Source organism: Bombina bombina, chromosome 11 (genome assembly GCF_027579735.1).
Source record: "Bombina bombina isolate aBomBom1 chromosome 11, aBomBom1.pri, whole genome shotgun sequence".
Classification (NCBI taxonomy): domain Eukaryota; kingdom Metazoa; phylum Chordata; class Amphibia; order Anura; family Bombinatoridae; genus Bombina; species Bombina bombina.
Genome location: NC_069509.1, coordinates 124370130 through 124393154, shown reverse-complemented (window position 1 = coordinate 124393154; position 23025 = coordinate 124370130). Strand labels below are relative to the sequence as shown.

Below are 23025 nucleotides of genomic sequence, written 5' to 3'. Positions count from 1 at the left end.
AGACTTGTCCCCGACGATCCAAGTAGATCAGAGGACCAGAGATTCACTCCGTTGGTGGCTGACCCTGGACAACCTGTCTCAAGGGATGAGCTTCCGCAGACCAGAGTGGGTCATTGTCACGACCGACGCCAGTCTGGTGGGCTGGGGCGCGGTCTGGAAACCCCTGAAAGCCCAGGGTCTATGGTCTCGGGAAGAATCTCTTCTCCCGATAAACATTCTGGAACTGAGAGCGATATTCAATGCTCTCAAGGCTTGGCCTCAACTAGCAAAGGCCAAATTCATAAGGTTTCAATCAGACAACATGACGACTGTTGCATATATCAACCATCAGGGGGGAACAAGGAGTTCCCTGGCGATGGAAGAAGTGACCAAAGTAATTCAATGGGCGGAGATTCACTCCTGCCACTTGTCTGCAATCCACATCCCAGGAGTGGAAAATTGGGAAGCGGATTTTCTGAGTCGTCAGACATTTCATCCGGGGGAGTGGGAACTCCATCCGGAAATCTTTGCCCACATAACTCAATTATGGGGCGTTCCAGACATCGATCTGATGGCGTCTCGTCAGAACTTCAAGGTTCCTTGCTACGGGTCCAGATCCAGGGATCCCAAGGCGACTCTAGTAGATGCACTAGTAGCGCCCTGGACCTTCAACCTAGCTTATGTATTCCCACCGTTTCCTCTCATTCCCAGGCTGGTAGCCAGGATCAATCAGGAGAGGGCTTCGGTGATCTTGATAGCTCCTGCGTGGCCACGCAGAACTTGGTATGCAGACCTGGTGAATATGTCATCGGCTCCACCATGGAAGCTACCTTTGAGACGGGACCTTCTTGTTCAAGGTCCGTTCGAACATCCGAATCTGGCATCACTCCAACTGACTGCTTGGAGATTGAACGCTTGATTTTATCAAAGCGTTGGTTCTCAGATTCTGTCATTGATACTCTTATTCAGGCTAGAAAGCCTGTAACTAGAAAAATTTACCATAAAGTATGGAAGAAATATATCTGTTGGTGCGAATCGAAAGGATTCCCATGGAACAGGGTAAAAATTCCTAAGATTCTATCCTTTCTACAAGAGGGTTTGGAGAAAGGATTATCTGCAAGTTCTTTGAAGGGACAGATTTCTGCTCTATCTGTTTTACTTCACAAAAAGCTGGCGGCTGTGCCAGATGTTCAAGCTTTTGTTCAGGCTCTGGTTAGAATCAAGCCTGTTTACAAACCTTTCACTCCTCCTTGGAGTCTCAATTTAGTTCTTTCAGTTCTTCAAGGGGTTCCGTTTGAACCCTTACATTCCGTAGATATTAAGTTATTATCTTGGAAAGTTTTGTTTTTGGTTGCAATTTCTTCTGCTAGAAGAGTTTCAGAGTTATCTGCTCTGCAGTGTTCTCCTCCTTATCTGGTGTTCCATGCAGATAAGGTGGTTTTGCGTACTAAACCTGGTTTTCTTCCGAAAGTTGTTTCTAACAAAAATATTAACCAGGAGATAGTTGTGCCTTCTTTGTGTCCGAATCCAGTTTCAAAGAAGGAACGTTTGTTGCACAATTTGGATGTAGTTCGTGCTCTAAAATTCTATTTAGAGGCTACAAAGGATTTCAGACAAACATCTTCCTTGTTTGTTGTTTATTCTGGTAAAAGGAGAGGTCAAAAAGCAACTTCTACCTCTCTCTCTTTTTGGCTTAAAAGCATCATCCGATTGGCTTATGAGACTGCCGGACGGCAGCCTCCTGAAAGAATCACAGCTCACTCCACTAGGGCTGTGGCTTCCACATGGGCCTTCAAGAACGAGGCTTCTGTTGATCAGATATGTAAGGCAGCGACTTGGTCTTCACTGCACACTTTTACCAAATTTTACAAATTTGATACTTTTGCTTCTTCTGAGGCTATTTTTGGGAGAAAGGTTTTGCAAGCCGTGGTGCCTTCCATCTAGGTGACCTGATTTGCTCCCTCCCATCATCCGTGTCCTAAAGCTTTGGTATTGGTTCCCACAAGTAAGGATGACGCCGTGGACCGGACACACCTATGTTGGAGAAAACAGAATTTATGCTTACCTGATAAATTACTTTCTCCAACGGTGTGTCCGGTCCACGGCCCGCCCTGGTTTTTTAATCAGGTCTGATGAATTATTTTCTCTGACTACAGTCACCACGGTATCATATGATTTCTCCTATGCATATTCCTCCTTTACGTCGGTCGAATGACTGGGGAAGGCGGAGCCTAGGAGGGATCATGTGACCAGCTTTGCTGGGCTCTTTGCCATTTCCTGTTGGGGAAGAGAATATCCCACAAGTAAGGATGACGCCGTGGACCGGACACACCGTTGGAGAAAGTAATTTATCAGGTAAGCATAAATTCTGTTTTTCTGTGGTGCTCAGAGGGAAAGAGGCAGATCGCATTGCTTGTGTACTTCCTTCTGGAAGTGAGACCGTTAACTAAATTTTCCTGCTGCACTGTTTTGGCAGGGGATGGGGAGGGTCTTCTAGGGTTTGCTTTTGTAAACTCATTAAAAGCCATAACAAATTTTTAAAAACCTTTAGCAACTACATTCATTTATATATATCCACAAAGCGTTTACCAAGCACTCTCGTTTTTTAATCCAATTGCCTAGTTGCGGTGCATAAACACACACATACTTCAAAATAGAGACCTCATTCATAGGTCTTAATCAATCCACCTTAGTGATTTTTAATAACAGTAACGTTTCAGGGTTTCCCCCTTTATGAAACATTAAGAAGATAGTGTACATACCTTATTAAATACCCCATCCCGTTCATACACATCCAGATCTGCCCAGTGAGACTTTCGGTAGCGTCTCCCCGAAGCAACTGCGCATGCGCGAGTAGCGCTAGGGAAGCCTGTGTGGGCCAACTGAAATGATCAAAGTACAAAAAGACCCGTAACTAAGATACGGCAGGTAACAAAACATATCGTTAGAATGCAGGATTTAGCCGATGATCTAACAATAGCAATATACATTATGCAAATAGGATATGAAGTTGAATATCAACTGCTTAAAAAGTTTTCTTGTGCGCATATGTTAGATGCCTATGTCAGTTGCACTGTGATGTTCTGCATTGTATTAGTCTCAAATGTCTGCTGTATTAGTCTCAAATGTCTTCTTCTACTGTAAGTTATTTGCCCCTGCCAGTGTATACCTCAGACTGGGCTCTTTATACAGTTCACTTAATACAGTGTTCAAAGCACAGAGTTATGCCAGTGTATACCTCAGACTGGACTCTTTATACAGTACACTTAATACAGTGTTCTAAGCACAGAGGGAAGCATAGTCTCAAGTGTCTTCTTCTACTGTAAGTTATTTGCCCCTGCCAGTGTATACCTTAGACTGGGCTCTTTATACAGTACACTTAATACAGTGTTCTAAGCACAGAGGGAAGCTGGCACACTTTATTTACAATAATATTAGTGGTGCTTCATACTTTTAATTTTAACATATTTGTTGCTTAATTTTTTTCTACTACAGCCACTTTAAGCGGAGTGCTCGCCTCCAGGTACTTTTATCAGTGGTCGACATTCTTGGCGCTTCACTCGCTTAGTGGTCACAGCAGAAGTGCTAAGAAGGTGCCGGGCCATTTTTCTTTGGTGCTCAGAGTGGAAGAGGCAGATCGCAGCGTGGGTGTACTACACTTTGTGGCACTACTTTATTCCAGGTTTTAATGTTTTCTTAAAATCTACTATCTGAGGTTCTGACTACTATGCCACCTTCAAGTAAGCCTAAGCATACACTTATGTTCTCTAGTTCCTCTACTAGAGATGATGTACCAACCGTTTCTGCTGCAGTCAAGCCTGTTAAGGTATCTGAGTCTGATCTCTGCTTCTCCCTCTGAGGGCAAGTTGTCTTTTGAAGACTTGTCCTCAAATTCAGATCTGTAATCTAATGAGGTACCATTTAATTTCATAAGCTTCTATGTTCCTTATTGAAGAACATTTTATAGACTTTAGGATCCGAAGCCTGTTTAGAATAACGCTGTAAAACAACTTCAAACCAAAATCTAAGTCAGCTGAAGTTTTTCCAGTCAGTCTTCGAAATTATCTCCAAGGAATGGGACAAACCTGGGGTTCTGTTTATTCCTTCCCCTAAATTTTAATAAGTTGTTACTAGTTCCAGATACTATTTTTGAACTTTAGGAAACCATTTCTAAAGTTAAAGGAGCAATCTCTACTTTAGCAAAAAGAACCATGTTTCAGCACACCTTTCAGGGATCCCATGGATAGGAAACTGGAAATTTACCTTAATGGGGTCTGTTGTTTCAACTAGCTATGGGTATCGCTTGTGTTCCAGGCGCAGCGTCTCTCTGATTACATTCCTTGTCTGAGTTGATTTCAGATGAATCTTCTTTCAAGAACGTATATGACTCTTGTGGTTTTGCTAACTTTCATTTGTGATGCTGTAACTGAAAGTATTTGCATGAATGTAAAGAATACAGCTCTGGCTGTTATTAAAAGGGCCTTATGGTTGAAATGTTCTGCAAGAAAAATCTTTCTTTGGTCTTTCTTTGGTCCTGGTTTGGATTCTATTATTTCCACTATTCCACGAGAGGCAAGGGAGCATTCTGTGGCTCAGTACATGGAGGTAATGGGGCTAAAGGTGGCAGCATCTGGCACCATTCAGTTTGCGAGGTTTCATTTACATCCTTTACAACCTGTCTCAGTTAATTTATCTAGACCCCCTGTTCAGACAATCTTTTTTTGGTGGATATATTTCGCTACAGTTTGGCAAGGGATGTTTTTTCTTCATCCGTCATGGGAAATAATTACCACGGACAAAAGCCTCTCAGGTTGGGGCATGGTCTGAAGTCCTCGGAGGTCTCAGGTAGTTTGGTCTACTCAGGAGCCAAGGCTAGCAATAAATATCTTCAGAATCTTCAGAGCGCTCAGGCTTGGCCTTTACTCAGATCAGTTCCCCTCGGTTCTCAGTCTGACAACATCACTGCAGTAGCCTATATCAATCATCAGGATGGTATTCACAGTGCCCTAGTGATTAGAGGTGTCTCGCATTCTAGCTTAGGCAGAATCTCACCAGTGTATCATTTCAGCAATTCACATTCCCAGAGTCAAAAACTGGGAAGCTGATTACTTGAATTGTCAGACTTTTCACTCATGGGAATAGTCTCCAAATGAAGATATTTTCATTCAGTTGATTCATTGCTGGGGTTTCCCAGAGATAGACTTGATGGCGTCTTGCCTAAACCACAAGCTCCTCCATATATGGGTTAAGGTCGAGAGACTCTCAAGTGGAACTAATCGATGCTCTAGCAGTTTCTTGGTTGTTTCATCTAGTTTATCGGTTTTCACCAATTGTGCTTCTTCCGCGGGTGATTGCTCATATCAAACTGGAACATATTTTGGCAATTCTTATAGCTCCTGCTTGGCCTCACAGAACTTTTTATGCTGATCTGGTTCAGATGTCCCGCGTGCCTCTGTGGCGTCTTCTTCATTGTTCAGATCTATTATCTCAAGGTCCTTTCTTTTATCAAAATCTTCAATCTCTGTTTGACTGCTTGGAGGATGAACAATTAATTCTTTCCTAAGGTTTTCTTTCTGACTCAGTGGTGGATACATTGATTCAGTCTCGTTCGCCAGCTACTAGGAAGATTTACCATAAGTTTTGGAAAGTGTATTTTTCTTGGTGTATGGAGCTAGGTTATACATGGGATTCAGTCAGGATTCCTCAAAATTTATTCAGGATGTCTTGGTCAAGATCTTGTTTGCCAGCATCTTTTAAGGGTTACATTACTGCACTTTCAGTCTTATTGTCCTAATCCAAAATCTTCAAAAGAGATTGTTGCACAATGTGGTCAGATTCTATTTGCAAGCTACTAAGGACTTTCTCCAGTCCTCAAACCCATTTGTTTTGTTCATGTAAACATAAGGCCCAAAAGGCCACATCTGTTACTTTAGCTTCATGGTTGAAGAGTTTGATTCACAGGGCTTACTTGGAGGCGGGACAGTCGCCACCTTTACGTATTATAGCTCATTCAAATCTTTCCATGTCTACTTCTTGGGCCTTCAAAAATGAGGCTTCAGTAGACACTATTTGCAAGGTGGTCATCTCTGCATGCTTTTACTAAATGTTATTATTTTGGCAGCTGCCTGAGGCCACTTTTGGCAGGAAGGTTCTTCAGGCTGTTTCCAGTAAAAAGGTGCCGACCTTTTACTTTTTTGTTTCACCGTTTTTCCCCCCCATAGACTCCTCAGCTTTGATATTAGTTCCCAACAGTAAGGAATTGTGGACTCTCACCACCTTAAGAAAGAAAACATAATTTTTTCTTACCTGATAAATTCCTTTCTTGGTGGTGAGAGACCACGAACCCGCCCATTTTTCTTAGTTGGCGGCATGTTCTAGTTTGCACTTCTTTACCCTACTATCTTTCTTCTTTCTCCTGTTCTTGGCTATACAATAGACTGGGACGTACAAGGAAGAAAGAGGGATGCTAAAGCTCTGGGAGTAGGATGTCTATGCTTCCACCTGTTGGCCAGGTGATTAATTCCCAACATTAAGGAATCGTGGACTCTCACAACCAAGAAAGAAAGGAATTTATCAGGTAAGAATAAATTGTTTTTGTTATACATTTAGAAAGGCAGCTTCTTTCATGTACTTTTCTATTGCATATCCATTATAGCTGATATTTCCCTCGTCTGATGGATCTCTCTTTTGTTTAATTCACATGGTTTCTGCACTTATAATCTATCAGCAAGAGGTGGCATCAGTCTGAACAGGGAACCTGATGAAACTCAGCCTTTCAATCAAATCTGTTCTTGGGGGGAACAAAGTGGAGTTATGGTGATTCAGTTACCAAGAATTTACCTCACAATGAGGACTGTTTATTTGTATGTTAGTCTCCAGCTGATATGGAAATATCCTAGTGGTGTACTCATATTTTTTTTGTATGTAACAATTTTCTATTTTTTGATCTAGGGAAATTCAGGCACAGGAAGCCTTGCAAAACGGGCAGCTTGGAACTGGTGACGGAATCCCTGACCTGCAGCCAGGAGTCCTAGCTAGTCAAGCTATGATTGAGAAGATCCTGGGGGAGGATCCCAGATGGCAAGGTAAGACCCGTTTAGTATTGTGGGAGCCTACAGGACATTTGTGTCATCTCATTTTTAAACTTAGAACTCCAGAGGGAAAACTTTTCTTTACTTTCTGCATTGACATTTTTTTTAGTGAAACATTTTCTGCAGGTCATTTTAAAATAAAATTCAATTTTAAATTAGGTAACTACACTAAATCACCAGCACAGCTGCAGTATGTTGATTAACTACAGAGTAAAGCATTTAAAAAAAGTTTTATAATCTAGTGCTGCAGCTAAACATTGTATTGCAAATTATCTGCTGTCACTTTAAAAAATTGTGTTTCCTTTTTCTTTTAGTCTATCATCACAAGGTAGAAATGTAGTTATACAAATTTGTGCATTGCTCACAAGAACATCTTACATTCAGAAGTCGCAGCTTTGCAGACTGTGAAAGGCTGGGGGAGAAGTTGGGAAAAAAAGCCCCTGAAAGCCAGTCAACAATAAATGCACTGCTGTTTTGCAGTGCTACTCAGTTTGGCTGTTCTCTTCAAACACAACTTTGCTCTGGTTACACTGGGTTAAGGAAAACGTACACAGAGCAGCCAGAGCACAGCACTATTTAAAGAGAACAGTCTAATGTTGAGCTGTGCTGCAAATGAAAGCGCTAACAGTTGTGTGTCCTTCTCTTTCTGCAGACATGCTGCATTTTTGATATGACATCTCTGATCACAGCACGTTCTGCCTTGGGGCTTATAAGTACCTGCAAAAGTTATAGACTAGCTACTCACTCTGGAATGGGGTTTACAGAGTCGGCAATTTTTAACTTCTTGCTATCTGGTCACTATTTTGGCCTTCTCTGATTAATTCTTAACAATTCGAAATCCCCTCATGTGTGAATGGACAGAAAAGATCACTTTTCCCTTCTTTACCCCCCTCTTCATTCTGTTTTACAAAAATGGACATGACAAAAGGTTGCTTTTAGTCACCCCAACTTGTTTTTCACCTGTGGCTTAGATCACACTGGAAAGGTGTTGTGTGTTTTTTTTTTTTTTTTTTTTTTTTTTTATCCTTTTCAGTTGCTTGGTTGAGCTATTGAATTAAGTTGGTGTTGGTATACCTTGTGCTTATGTGGAGTTCCTCAGGGTTATGGAACTCCATCGGATACTTCCTTTGTAGATTAATTCACTTGCATGCATATATGGAGGATTCAAAAGATCCTCATGAGAGGTGCGCTTGTGGCCACAGCAGATGTAGAAAACCAAGCGGAGTAAGGTTGCTCTCTTCAAACACAAATAGAGTTACAGGATACCTAGACGGAGAAACAGAGGCGCCAACATAGAACAGTATTGTCTGAAGAACAGAAATATAAGAAAACACAGAGCCTCTATTATAAGCTTCTCACCAGATGTTAAGGCACAACCGGAGTGCCGTGCAGGGCAGTACGGGACCTTCTCAGTCGCCCGTAAGGCAACAAAGACAGCAAAGGCAGCGTCCGGACAAGTGACAAAGAGGCAGGTCGCGAGCAGACCAATCAGGAGATCCCAAATGAGCCGGAGGCGAGTCCGTGATTATCAGACAGGAGCACGAACAGTGTAAAAAGTACAATCTTTTATTTGTACAAACAATAGCGACGCGCTTCTCAGCATACAATCTCGCTGTTTCATCAGGCTCTCACGGACTCGCCTCCGGCTCATTTGGGATCTCCTGATTGGTCTCCTCTTTGTCACGTGTCCGGACGCTGCCTTTGCTGTCTTTGTTGTCTTACGGGTGACTGAGAAGGTCCCATACTGCCCTGCACGGCAATCCGGTTGTGCCTTAATATCTGGTGAGAAGCTTATAATAGAGGCTCTGTGTTTTCTTCGATTTCTGTTCTTCAGACAATACTGTTCTATGTTGGCGCCTCTGTTTCTCCTTCTAGGTATCCTGTAACTTGCATACATACATTTTTGTTCTGCTCGACATTAGTCCAGATGTTTGTGTGCACACACCACTAGCATGGTTTTATTAGTGATTTTGTTGAGCTTTCATTATCAGCTATCTTATGAATACTTCTTACCCAGACTTTTTTTTTTCTCAAATGGAATATGTAACACCCGGTGCTGCTGTCTTTAAATCATTGATGTTAAAATTTGATCTGATACGGATTTGATCTACATATATGGTGTAGATTAAAGGGCTATAAAAACTAAATACATTTTGTAAGCATACCATTGAGGTTATTCTCTGCCTCCCTCTAGTCATGGCTACCACCATGTTGAAATCTTTATTTCTTTTTTAAGACACAATGAGTCCACGGATCATCTTAATTACTAATGGGATATTCACCTCCTGGTCAGCAGGTGGAGGCGAGCACCACAGCAGAGCTGTTAAATAGCTCCTCCCTTCCCTCCCACTCCAGTCATTCTTTTTGCTTACGTTAGTAATAGGAAGTGGTAAAGTGAGGTGTTAGAAAAGGAACTTCTATCGAGAGTTTATTACTTTAAAAGTAGTGCAAAATTGTGCTGCTTTGTTCTAGGGTGTAGCTGTAGTCCATATCAGTCTCTTCAGTAGAGCTTTGGTGGCTTTAGAGCAATGGGAACTTGTGGGACATAATTCTCACTGCTCCTCCCATGATTTACTTGCTGCCCTTATCCTTTAGTCTGAGAGATGCATTGACTCAGCATTTTTGATATACTCAGGTCGATGTGAGGGAGAGGACCTCTCAAACCTGAGAGCTGCCTTACTGCCAGGCAGAAGTCAAGGTTAGTGCTACCTTTAATTTCTGGGGAAAAGGACTCAGAATTTGTCAATACAAAAAGCACATATTTTATCATAAAGGGCTTTTTTTGAGAGAATAAGTTCTTTATGTGGGGACATAATACCTTTTATTTAATATGGGAAAGGTTTCTGAGCAGTGTATTGGACTAGGGTACTGGGGCTGGAGGAAGTTATTTTAATGCATCATATTTTAACTGTATTGAAGATGGCTCCGGTGGTTTAACAGGAATTCATGTTTAGTCGCCACGATGGGCGGTCCTTCGGGTTTTTGGTGCCATTCCGTAGCGCAAATCAGGGATAGTGCGCTCAGTGGATTGACCGGTCTGTGCTAGAGTTGCATGAGGAGAATTCATGCGTTTCTAGTGCAGACACAGGGTTTTTTTCTGGTAATCAGTTGCCTCAATTGTTAGTCATAACGGCAGAGTGAAGAAAGGGACTCAAAAAGTCAGTTTTGGACCTTGACGATCTTTGGTCAGATAGGAGCACTTCAGCAGAGTGCTGAGGTGCAGAGGATATTTGGCTTTAACAAAACTGTCATTTTCAGCAAGAATTACAATAACCGTTTAAAATTTAAAGAGACATTAATGGGTTTTTTTTTTAGAAGTGTTTTGCACAAATGTGATAATTTTTATTTGTTATTTAATAAATTGTGTATAAACATGGACAAGGAGACTTGCAAGATGTCACCTGTGCTTTATATTTTGATGCTAATGTGGAACCACCAATCCCATTCTGTCCTTCATGTATTCAAAGGACTTTAAGTTTTAGGGAAAATATTTTTTCTGAGCCAGTCTCCTCTAAGGCAGATGTTGTCCAGGAGTCCAATGTTAAAGTTCAATTTATGCAGCAGCTTTCTCCACAAACGTCCCAAATTTTACTGCCCTCTCAAGCAGTGCCCTGCGCTTCCACTATAGTCCCTTCAGGGTTTTCATTACAAGACATAGCTTCTCTTATGTCTTCAACTATTTCTAATGCCCTGTCTGCTTTTCCAATGTTGCAGGGCAAACATAAGTTTATTGCCTCTGACGGACTCGGAGGTTGTAACCTTTAGGTTTAAGCTAGAACACCTCTGCCTCTTGCTCAGGGAGGTTTTAGTTACCTTAGACGACTGTGATTCCACAGTAGTGGTGGCCCCTTTAAAGTCTAGTAAACTGGACACATATTTTGAAACTCCCCCTTACTCAGACGTATTTCCTGTTCCAAAGCGCGTTTCGGAAAAGAATGAGAGAGATCAGGTATTCCCTTTTCGGCCTCACCTATCTTTAAGAAGATGTTTCCCATAGCTGATGCCTTCAAGGAGGCTTGGCAGACTATTCCTAAAGTGGAAGGGTCTGTTTCCACCTTAGCCAAGAGAACTACTATTCCCATAGAGGACAGTTGTTCTTTTAAAGATCCTATGGATAAGAAGTTAGAGGGTCTATTTAAAAAGATTTATGTTCACCAGGGTCTGCTATTGCAGCCTGCTGCGTGCATTGCTACCGTCACGGGTGCGGCAGCATAATGGTTTGATGCTCTATATGAGTCTCTCAGGACCGAAACTCACTTGGAGGAGATCCAAGACAGGATAAAAGCTCTGAAGCTAGCTAATTCCTTCATTACGGATGCTTCTCTTCAAATCATCAAACTGACAGCTAAAAGTTCAGGTTTCTCTGTCCTAGCCCGCAGAGCCCTATGGTTAAAACCTTGGTCTGCGGACATGTCATCGAAGTCTAAGCTTTTAGCGATTCCTTACAAGGGGAAGACCTTGTTTGGCCCTGGCTTGATGGAAATTATTTCTCATATATCGGGAGGTAAGGGTTATCTACTCCCTCAGGATAAGAGAAACAAGCAAAAGGGACGACAGAATAATTTTCTTTCCTTTTGAAATTTCAAGGGAAATTCTTCCTCTTCCAGCAGGAACAATCCAAGCCTGCATGGAGACCCAACCAGTCTTGGAACAAGGCCAAACAGTCCAAGAAGCCTGCTGCTTATTCCAAGACTGCATGAAGGGCATGCCTCCGATCCGGGGGCAGACTATCCTCCTTTGTTCAAACCTGGGTTTGGGACGTTCAGGATCTCTGGGCAATAGAGATAGTGTCCCAGGGATACAAATTGGAGTTCAAAAGTTTTCCTCCCAGAGGCAGGTTTCTACTTTCAAGATTATCTGCAGACCAGATAAAGAAAGAGGCGTTCTTACATTGTGTTAAAAGACCTCTATCATGGGATTGATTGTTCCTGTACCAGTACAGGAACAAGGTCAGGGTTTTTATTCAAACCTTTTTGTGTTCCCCAAAAAAGGAGTGAACCTTCAGACCAATTTTAGATCTCAAGAATCCAAACAAATTTCTCAGAGTTCCGTCCTCCAGGATGGAAACTATACGTTCCATTATCCCATTGATCCAAGAGGGTCAATTTATGACAACAGTGGATTTGAAGGACGCGTATCTACATGTTTCCATTCACAGGGATAATCACAAGTTCCTAAGGGTTGCCTTCCAGGACAAGCACTTCCAGTTCGAGGCTCTGCCTTTCGGTCTTGCCACGGCTCCAAGAATATGTACAAAGGTTCTGGGGTCTCTCCTAGCGGTTCTCCGACCACAAGGCATTGAGGTAGCGCCTTATCTGGACAATATCCTAGTTCAGGCGCCATCTTTTCAACAAACAAGATCCCATAACGACCTGGTGTTACCTTCCTAAGAACTCACGGGTGGAAGATAAATTTGGGAAAAAGTTCTTTGACTCCAAGTACAGGGATAACTTTCTTGGGAACCATAATAGATTCCCTATCCATGAAGATCTTTCTGATAGAAGTCAGGAAATCAAAGATTGATACTTGTCTAGCCTTCAGTCCTCTCTTCGGCCGTCAGTGGCTCAGTGCATGGAGGTTATCGGCTGATCGTGACGGCAATGGATATCATCCCGTTTGCTCTGTTCCATCTCAGACCTCTGCAGCTAAGCATGCTCAGGCAATGGAACGGAGATTATGCAGACTTATCTCCTCAGATAACTCTACAATGGTGGTTGTTTCTAGATCATCTTTCCTAGGGAACCTGCTTTCGCAGACCGTCTTGGGGGATTGTGACAACAGGTGCCAGCCTTTTAGGGTGGGGAGCTGTCTGGGACTCTCTAAGGGCTCAAGGATTTGGACTTAATCAGAGTCAGTTCTTCCTATAAACATCCTGGAACTGAGAGCGATCATCAATGCTCTTCTGGCCTGGCCTCAGTTAGCCTCGGCTAAGTTTATCAGGTTCCAGTCGGACAATATAACTTCAGTAGCCTACATCAATCATGAGGGAGGAACGAGGCGTTCCTTAGCGATGACAGAAGTAACCAAGATTATTCAGTGGGCAGAGGCCCATTCTTGCTACCTGTCAGCGATCCACATCCCAGGGGTGGGCAACTGGAAGGTGGACTTTCTGAACAGACAGACCTTTCATCTGGGGGAGTGGGAACTCCATCCGGAAGTGTTCTCCAGCCTGATTCTAAAATGGGGTCAGCCAGAGATACGGGTCGAGGTCCAGGGACCCCGAGGCGGAACTGATAGATGCCCTGGCGGTTCCTTGGAACTTCATTCTAGCATACCTGTTTCCTCCGTTTGCTCTTCTTCCTCGGGTAATTGTTAAAATCAAACAGGAGAGGGTTTCGGTGATCCTCATTGTACCGGCCTAGCCTCGCAGGATTTGGTATGCAGATATGGTGGAGATGGCTTCTCTGCCACCTTGGAGACTTCCGTAGAGGAAGGACCTTCTGATTCAGGGGCCCTTCCTTCACCCAAATCTAGTTTTTCTGAAGTTGACTGCTTGGAGATTGAACGATTAATCTTATCCAAGCGGGGTTTTTTTGACTCGGTCATAGAGACTATGGTTCAGGCTCGTAAACCTGTAACTAGGAGGATTTACCATAAGATTTGGCGTAAATATCTCTATTGGTGTGAATCCAAGGGCTACTCATGGAGTTGAGTTAGGATTCTTAGAATTTTGTCTTTTCTCTAAGAAGGTTTGGAGAAGGGCTTATCGACAAGTTCCCTAAAGGGACACATTTCAGCTCTATCTATTTTATTTCACAAACATCTGGCGGATGTCCCAGATGTACAATCCTTTTGTAAGGCCCTAGTTAGGATCAGGCCTGTGTTCAAATCAGTTACTCCTCCATGGAGTCTTAATTTAGTTCTCAAAGTTCATCAAGGGGCTCCGTTTGAGCCTATGCATTACTTAGATATCAAGTTGTTATCTTAGAAAGTTTTATTTCTTGTTGCTATTTCTTCAGCTCGAGGAGTATCAGAGCTCTCGGCTTTGCAGTCAGAGTCTACGTACCTTATTTTCCACTTGGATAAGGTAGTTTTACGGACTAAAGTAGGATTTCTTCCTAAAGTTTTTCAGATCGAAACATTAATCAGGAGATTGTCGTTCCTTCTTTGTGTCCTAATCCTTCTCAGAAGGAACGTATCCTGTACAATTCGGACGTGGTCCGTGCTTTAAAGTTTTAATCTTCAGGCGACTAAAGACTTTTGCCTGTCTCTTCTTTGTTTGTAATTTTCTCTGGAAAACGTAAGGGTCAGAAAGCTAAGGCTACTTCTCTTTCTTTTTAACTGTAGAGTATCATACGTTTTGCATATGAGACTGCTGGACAGCAGCCTCCTGAGAGGGTTACGGCTCATTCCACGAGGGCTGTTGCTTCCTCGTGGGTTTTCAAAAATGAAGCTTCTGTGGAACAGATGTGCAAGGCTGCAACTTGCTCCTCTCTTCATACTTATTCAAAGTTTTACAAATTTGACACTTTTGTCTCGACTGAGGCCGCTTTTGGGAGAAAGGTTCTTCAAGCAGTGGTGCCTTCCGTTTAGGTTCACTGTCTTATCCCTCCCGTATCATCTGTGTACTCTAGCTTGGGTATTGAATCCCATTATTAATGAAGATGATCCGTGGACTCATTGTGTCTTAAAAAAGAAAACAAAATTTATGTTTACCTGATAAATGTATTTCTTTTTTGACACGACGAGTCCACGGCCTGCCCTGTTCTTTTAGACAGATTGTCGGTTGTTGTAAACTTCAGACACCTCTGCACCTTGGCTTTTCCTTTCTTTTCCTAACATCGGTCGGATGACTGGAGTGGGAGAGAAGGGAGGAGCTATTTAACAGCTCTGCTGTGGTGCTCTTTGCCTCCTCCTGCTTACCAGGAGGTGAATATCCCATTAGTAATTAAGATGATCCGTGGACTCATCGTGTCAAAAAAGAAATACATTTATCAGGTAAGCATAAATTTTGTTTTTATTGAATTCCAATGCTGACGTGTATTCACATGTGGAGCAGCTCTACTTCAGATAACTGCAGTAGGTAGAGCATACCTTTTTAAAAATTATTCCAGGAAATAGAGCTCCCATCTAGTGTGCAAATGGATAACATTCTTGCAAAACTGCTGCCATATAGTTCTCCAGAAAAAGGACCATTCCTAAGCATATGGCCCTGCTTTCTTTCATACATACGGAATCTGTTGGCGCTCTACAAATAACCGATAATAATAATAATACATTACTCCTGGGAATTGCTCTTTCCTGCCACTAGAAGGAGGCAAAGATTCCCAAACCTCAAGCGCTCTATAAAACCACTCCCACCTCATTGATTACACAGACTTGTCTTTGCCTCCTCTGGAGGAAGGTTAAATATTAAGATGTGCATATGATTCTACAGTGACTCAGGTTCTCAGACCATGTTGAGGCCCATTTTCCCTCCGAGTACAGTGATTGTTGGAGGGATATATTTGGAGTATAGGTAGTGGCATATTTTTCACCTATTGGGATTTAGTCACAAACCACTCCTATTAAAGATCCTCTGCTGTTATGTTTCAGCACTGGTTTTAGCTTCCTACTGGTTTCCTCCAGTAGTGGGATGCCTAATGGTAAGTACCATTTTTTTAAAATTTATTTGTCACTCTATTTTCCTCTTATGTTATTGTTAGATATATTTATTACATATGTATATGAACTTTGGACAGTAATACATTTTTTTGGGGAAAATATAATTTTTCTTTTATAAGATGAGTTCAGAGCATGTGGCATCTATTTCCTGCCGCTGGGAAGAGGCCAAGAACTGTCACAAGAGCTTTAATCCCTCCCACCTCCTCTCCCTACTCAGTTTGTTCTTGGCCTCCGAGAAGAAAGGTTAATAGAGGTGCTCTGCAAACACAATTTTATAATTTCTATCTAGCCATTAATTGGGAGCTCAGACCTGTCATTCGGGACCCAGTACCCCTCTTCTATCTTCACTCAGGGAAGACTTCAGGATTATTTCTCTAAGATTCTGAGTCAGGCAGAGGTAAAGGAATACCTCCGTTATGGCATGTCCGTACCCTCACAGGTAAATCTTTCAGCCATAACTGCCCTCATGCATCGGGGTGCCCCGTCTCTTAGCCTCCACCTGAGGGTTGCTTGTATATCCGACAGTATCCTTTGCAGCAGTTTTACTTGCGTTGGATAGGCTCTCTACTGGATCAGCATTCTGTGTGGGAGAAAAGCCTCAGCAAGCTAGTAAGATACAGTGGAGGGGTGCTGCAGTCCAGGTAATTGAACACAGCCCAGTAACTATTTCCTTATATAGCTACTACATAGTTAGGGGTTCTCAGGCTTTACACATAGTTCTTCACCTATGTGCTTAACACCAAAAATTATGAAATTCAGAGATAAAATCCCTCTTATTTCATTGCCCTATTACCCTTTAGCAGCCCTTAGTATGTTTTTGACTTGGGTTCACATTTTTTTCTCACAAAACAAATAAGCTTCACTGTCTCGTTAAGAAAACCATCTAACTGCCTTATGCAGTTAACGGTTCAGCTCGTTGTGGATGCGATTGGGGTTGCAGACACAAGGGGGATCCCTTTTTCACGTTATTTGAGTGTTTTGGTGTTTTTTCTCACAGGCTTTGGCCTGCACATCATTCCGGAGGTAAACTCTGCCCCCCCCCCCCCGTTGGCACCCTTTCTCTCCCTCCAACTGACTGAAAATTTACCCAAAGGCTGTCTCCAGGTCTACCAAGCTATCTGGGCCCAGTTTTAACACTTTATATGGCTAGGAGGAGGGTGAGTATTATTATTATATTTTATTTGTATAGCGCCGCCAAATTCCGTAGCGCCGTAGTACCTTCATAGTAGCTGCTGAGGTAATGCATAATAATAAAAAAATAAAATTCTGAGGGAAATTAGCATTTTTCTCTGTCTCCTGGGGTTCTGGCTTTATTTCCAAAGTACTTGCAGTTTTGCTAATTTATTATTCATGTCTGTACCTCCACCTTATATGACTGACACATTTAAAAAGACCCCTAGGGAACATACTGCAGCCCAAGAACTTTATGCAAATCTGTTCCAGTGGTCCAAATTAACCAGTTATGTACTAATAGTGTCTGCATCTGCAATTCATAACCCATAAGCCTGTCAGTATGACACTTTTAGTGCCCATGGTCTAAGGACAAACAGAACAAAAGGCCCAATTGAAATCTGCATTCAGGGATGGCCCCCTGTCCAGAAGATCTTCTGGTAGGGGCAGATTAATTTGATTTCAGAAGACCAGGTCTCGATCAGTTCAGGATACCTGGGTTCTTAATATTATATCCCAGGGATATTGCATGTGCTTTCGCACCAGGAACAATTTAATCTGACTTGCGTTACAAAGGATCCTGTAAATCAGCTGCTTTTGACTTAGAGAATATGGGAGTGATCCATCCTGTTCCAAGGGTTTGTAATCCAACCTCTTCATTGTCCCAAAGTCCTGGGCCTAAAGACTCTGAACAAATTTGTTTTTCTACCCTTTTTTCACAATGGAAATGATCTGTACTATTTTCCTCTAGTTCAGTAGTGTAAATTTATGAATAACATAGTCTTAAACTATGCATATTTGCATTTTCCAGTGTCTAAGGTTTGCTTTTCTCAATAAGCATTACCAATTTGTGTTCCTTCCCTTTGGTCTGGCCACCACCCCTCGCATCTTCACAAAGGTATGGCGGCTTTCTTAGCAATGAACAGAGCTCAGGGAATCTCCATTGCCCATTATTAGGACATTATTTTTGTCCAAGCTCCGTCTCTTTCTCTGGATACTGCTCATACCCATAGAATGGTATCTATCATTCAGGAACATAGATGGGAAATCAATGTCCCCAAAAATTCTTAATAAGCAGCAACAATGGTGTTTTTTTTTCGGGGAGGGATAATAGACTCAGTTCAAATGCACTTATTTCTCACGACCTTCGCAAAACCAAACTTCTGATTGCCTGTCGTTCGATACATTTGGCTAATTCTCCATCTGTAGCTCAATGGATGGAAGTAGCGGGTCTTCCGGTTTATTGCGCTAGGTCATCCAAAATCCAAGATTTCACATGATAGATACTCTAGTCTACCCCTGGAACTTTCATGTGGCCTATCTATTTTCTCCATTCTTCTTCCAAGAGTCATTGCCAGAATCAAACAGGAATCGGTTTCTATAATTCTCATAGCCCAAGCTTGGCCCTGCATAATTTGGTATGCGGTCCTAATTCAGATGTCATCCCTTCGTCCATGGGCTCTACCCCTAAGGAAAGATCTGTTGTCTTAATCACCCTTGTATTATCCGGAACTCAAATCGCTTAATTTGACGCCATGGAGGTTGAACGCCTAGTTTTCAAAAACAGAAGTTTCTCAGATTCTGTTATCTCTACTCTACTGCAAGCCAGAAAGCCTGTCACGCAGAGAATTTATCATACAATTTGGAAAGCTTACTTTCTTTGGTGTTCTTCTAGAGGTTTCTCTTGTAAATCTTTTAGAATCCTCAGAATTCTTCAGTTCATTCAGTATGGACTGGATAAAGGTTTATTGGGTAGTTCTTTAAAGGCTCAGATTTCAGCATCATCTGTTTTGTTTTACAAAAAGCTGGCCAAATTACTGGATGTGCAAATTTTTTTTTTTTATTGAGGTTTTTTTTTTTTTTATTGAGGTTCTTTTCAGACAAACAATGGATAACTGTCAATACAAATTATAAGGTACAAATAAAATAGATTGTTAGAGAATATGTTACCAAGCACATCAGATAAAAACACAATATGGGTAATTGACAAATTCCATTCTCAAAACAAGTAATAAATGTTGCTCAAACAGTATACCTACAATATGATTGGAACGGCCACTCATGGACCATACAGTTGTAGTAAGCATAATACAAAGTAGGTAAGAATTAATATGAAGTGGCCACTCGTGGGCCCTAAATGAAGAACCTCTTTTACCTTTTAATGTAATATTCAGGATAGGATACTTTAAAACCTTAAATTCAAAATATATGGAAGGTTGAATAATCTTGTTAAACTTAAGCAGAGAGCAAAAGGTTAACAATATATAGTGTGTTGCATTAAAGAAAAGGATTTAGGGTGCGGTATAGACAAGAAAAAATGCGTATTTAATTCACCTAAACTAGGTAATATATTATTATATTATGGGGGGGGGGGAGGTGGTGGGTTGGGTGCGTTGCAACGTATACTAGTGGAGTACCAGAGTTAATTTACTGAGGGGTACTGAACCTCACGGGACCACTTATCGTCCCCTGAAGGGCTTATGTTATAGGCGGTAAATATGAAAGGTTAGAAATCAAAAGTAGCATTAAGGGGCTAAAATAAAACTAACCAAGATTAGCTTGTAGCTGAGGGAGTTTACTATCAAAGTAGGGGATTCTATGGCATAGTGGGTGCATATAGGTTTTATATCAATATGTGTTGGCATGCCAGCATGCAATTAATCCAGGGACTAAGTAGTGTGTCATCTCCAGGCTTAACATGTGGGATAGATAAGGGAATAGTACCAGTAGCAATTGCATCATCAGGATGATCAATGCTCCAATGTGTGTGCATACAAACAGCAAAACTTAATGACAGGATTAAATCCTCTAACATCCTAGCGAAAATGTTCCTCAACCTCAATATAATATTTATCCAAGTAGAGTCTAGGTATAGTTTCTCACTTATGAATAGCACCTGCCGCAGGGATACATTAGGTATATAATATGGTATTGTCATTGGCCCTGAAATGAAAGGGTTACTGTCATATGTCCTTTGTAAGTATAGGGCAAAAGGCATCTACACTGTACAGCAAAATTATAGTTCTCCTTTGCTCTTAATGAGGATCCGCCCGCCGAGCAAGGGCCCTACACTCAGCGCAGCCGGACCAAATCAGTTAGAAAATATTTGTAATTAAAGGAGAGGGGAATATGACAAATTCCAAGAGGCTCAGGCAGGGCTAAGTGGGCTAGGTAACATGACCTGAGTGGTGATCAGCCATACTAGAGGAACAGGTAGATATGTATAGGGCAAGATAGGACTGAGTTATAAACAGTGTATCATAATTTAGGGTTGAGGTTGAGAAATAATATTTCCAAGTCTAGGCCATACCACACGATATTACATTCAAACCATGGTGTTATTATCTGTGCAAGCTGTGTTTTTGTGTATATATATGTGTATGTATATAAATCAATGTAAATATTTGCATAGGAAATTAGTACATCTAAGCAAGTATCCCCGCTTGCCCCCAGAAATTCTTAATATGCAATGTTCCCAATGCACAAGAGAATTGTGGGTAAGATATGCAAATTAGGTATGCAAATTCTCAGTTTTTTTGCTTCAAAATACTGTTTTAACACAGCAATCCTTTTAAACAGGAATATGACAGCAAACCAGAAATCACTCACTATACAAGCCTGTTTCGTTCTTTTTAGAACTCATCAGTAGGAGATAGATTTCTGATTGCTGCATTGGAAAAGCTATTTTCATGGTTAAACCAAAATTCATTAAAATTATGGGGGGGGGAGATAAAAAACTGAAATTAAAATCCTCCATGTCTCAAAATTAAATCAATGTAAATATTTGCATAGGAAATTAGTACATCTAAGCAAGTATCCCCGCTTGCCCCCAGAAATTCTTAATATGCAATGTTCCCAATGCACAAGAGAATTGTGGGTAAGATATGCAAATTAGGTATGCAAATTCTCAGTTTTTTTGCTTCAAAATACTGTTTTAACACAGCAATCCTTTTAAACAGGAATATGACAGCAAACCAGAAATCACTCACTATACAAGCCTGTTTCGTTCTTTTTAGAACTCATCAGTAGGAGATAGATTTCTGATTGCTGCATTGGAAAAGCTATTTTCATGGTTAAACCAAAATTCATTAAAATTATGGGGGGGGGAGATAAAAAACTGAAATTAAAATCCTCCATGTCTCAAAATTAAATCAATGTAAATATTTGCATATTTGTATGTATATATATATATATATATATATATATATATATATATATATATATATATATATATATATATATATATATATATATATATATATATATATATTTATTATATACACACACCGCATAACACTAGAGCAAAAACAGAATGGGGAGCTGCATATAAGCAAGGTAATACACATAGAGAATTAATACAAGCCCCTCTCCAGTTTTAGGGCTCTCACAAAGAGATGAACGCAACATCCAACCCTGGAAATGGGCCACTAAATGAAGAAGATATTAGCAGTGATATGGGGTAACACTAGTAGGCCTTTGTTATGACCGAAACTACTCAGATGGGGATATTAGCACTTAATTCAGCATTGCGTATGATACCCTGCAAGTTATCCTTAACATTTGGAAAGGGGAGACCCATTGAAGGCAGGGGAAATTACAAAATAAATTTTAGATCCGTCCAGATGATATGTATTCAACCAACTGCAACTGTAGAAACATACCTATAGAAAACTGCATACTTATGCATTTCCTTGCTTTATATCTTAAAGTGATATATACAGGTTGATAAGAAATATTGGCTATTTTATACCCCATCTGTGAAACAGTGGAGGAACATTGCAAAAACCTTCCACCACTTGGTGTTGAATTGACCATAATCTTTAGAGAATGTGACATATTACTACCTGCTCATGTGTATATATAGAAATATATATAGAAAAAATAATACATAGAAATATATACAAAGATATGTAGCAAGCCTGGGGTTAACATCTCTAAGAATAGGGCTAGGAGTCCTGGGGAGGCAAAAATATTAAAGTAATATAGCACAGAGGTTTGTGGTGTACAAGGCAGAAACAAACCATGGCTCCCCTCTAGTGGTGCAATTGCATCTTTCTTCCATGAATATTATTTTAAAGCCACATTCTGCCGTGAGCCTTGTTTTTATGTGAAGAGCTCACAAGATATAGGTTGAGATAGCCTAATATTCATCTGACAAATAATACCAATAACCTGTAATAGAACAAATATCAAAGTCTGCACAAACCAAACACATCGCAAAACCTGTCAATGTCTCTCAGAGTGCAGGATAACTGAATATATAACTTTCTGAATGCAAGTCTCCTATGTAGCACATGTAAAGGTCTAAAACAAAACTTAGTTACTTCCATCTTGGATTGACCTTGTAACTGTATGTAAACAAAATATAACCAAGTCCTATCCTATACAGAACAGTGTGTGTGTGTGTGTGTGTGTGTGTGTGTGTGTGTATATATATATATATATAGTTTGATCCATTCAATAACATGGGAGTAAGCATATTAATAAAACAAACATCTAGGAGGATATGAGCAGCAAACTTAATGTGTTAATGTTAATGTCTAGTTTATTGCGCAAATTCTCTGGGCGCAGAACCTATTAGTTATAAGTTTATCCTGCTTCATAATAATTCAAGCTCACAACAGAGCCAATAATGAGTCCTTCATGTTTGCGATACTTGCAATGTGGCAATCTTTGAGGCAGCCGTAACGGACATCTGCCGAAATCACCCTTCATCTTGCAGGGTACCATATGCTGATCCGAGTGAGCGGTCAAGTCTCCTAAAACCTCCCCTGTTGCATATGAGTGGCACAGCTTTATGTTGCTCTTTAAGCTAATTTCAAATGCCGCTCCATATCTGCGGCCAGAACCCAGCACAGAAGGGCTCCCAGCAAAAGAAGAGGGGGAGAATCTCTGCCGATCCAAAAATGCAGTGTCAACACCAGTCCGATACGTATGAGTGGCTGCGACGGGTATGTAGTTTTCTTCTACAATGTGAGTTCCGCTTCCTCGCAGAGCCTGAATAGCAGGCATAGGGCCATGGGCTGTAACGGCAAGGAGCTTAGGTAGAAGCGCTTCTAGAAGCCTATAAGAGGCCTCTATATAGCCCAAAGCTATCAACTCACAGTCTACCGTGGCCGCCATTTTTCTTTTCAGAGAGGTTTAGGCCACAACTGATATCTGTACCGTGGCTGTTTCGGCA

General features: G+C 41.2%; 1 protein-coding gene across 6 annotated transcripts in view; it reads left to right on the top strand.

Moving 5' to 3' along the window:
* UNKL (unk like zinc finger) overlaps positions 1-23025 on the top strand; it is a 574440-nt gene that overhangs the window by 189433 nt on the left and 361982 nt on the right. For 4 of the 6 annotated variants that reach the window (XM_053694592.1, XM_053694591.1, XM_053694590.1 and 1 more), the window contains exon 4: positions 6931-7064. In XM_053694592.1, the coding sequence (XP_053550567.1) occupies positions 6931-7064 (134 nt within the window). Of the gene's footprint in view, positions 1-2278; positions 6796-6930; positions 7065-23025 lie in introns of those variants that run through there. The other 2 variants (XM_053694595.1, XM_053694594.1) reach the window with 2 other exon arrangements.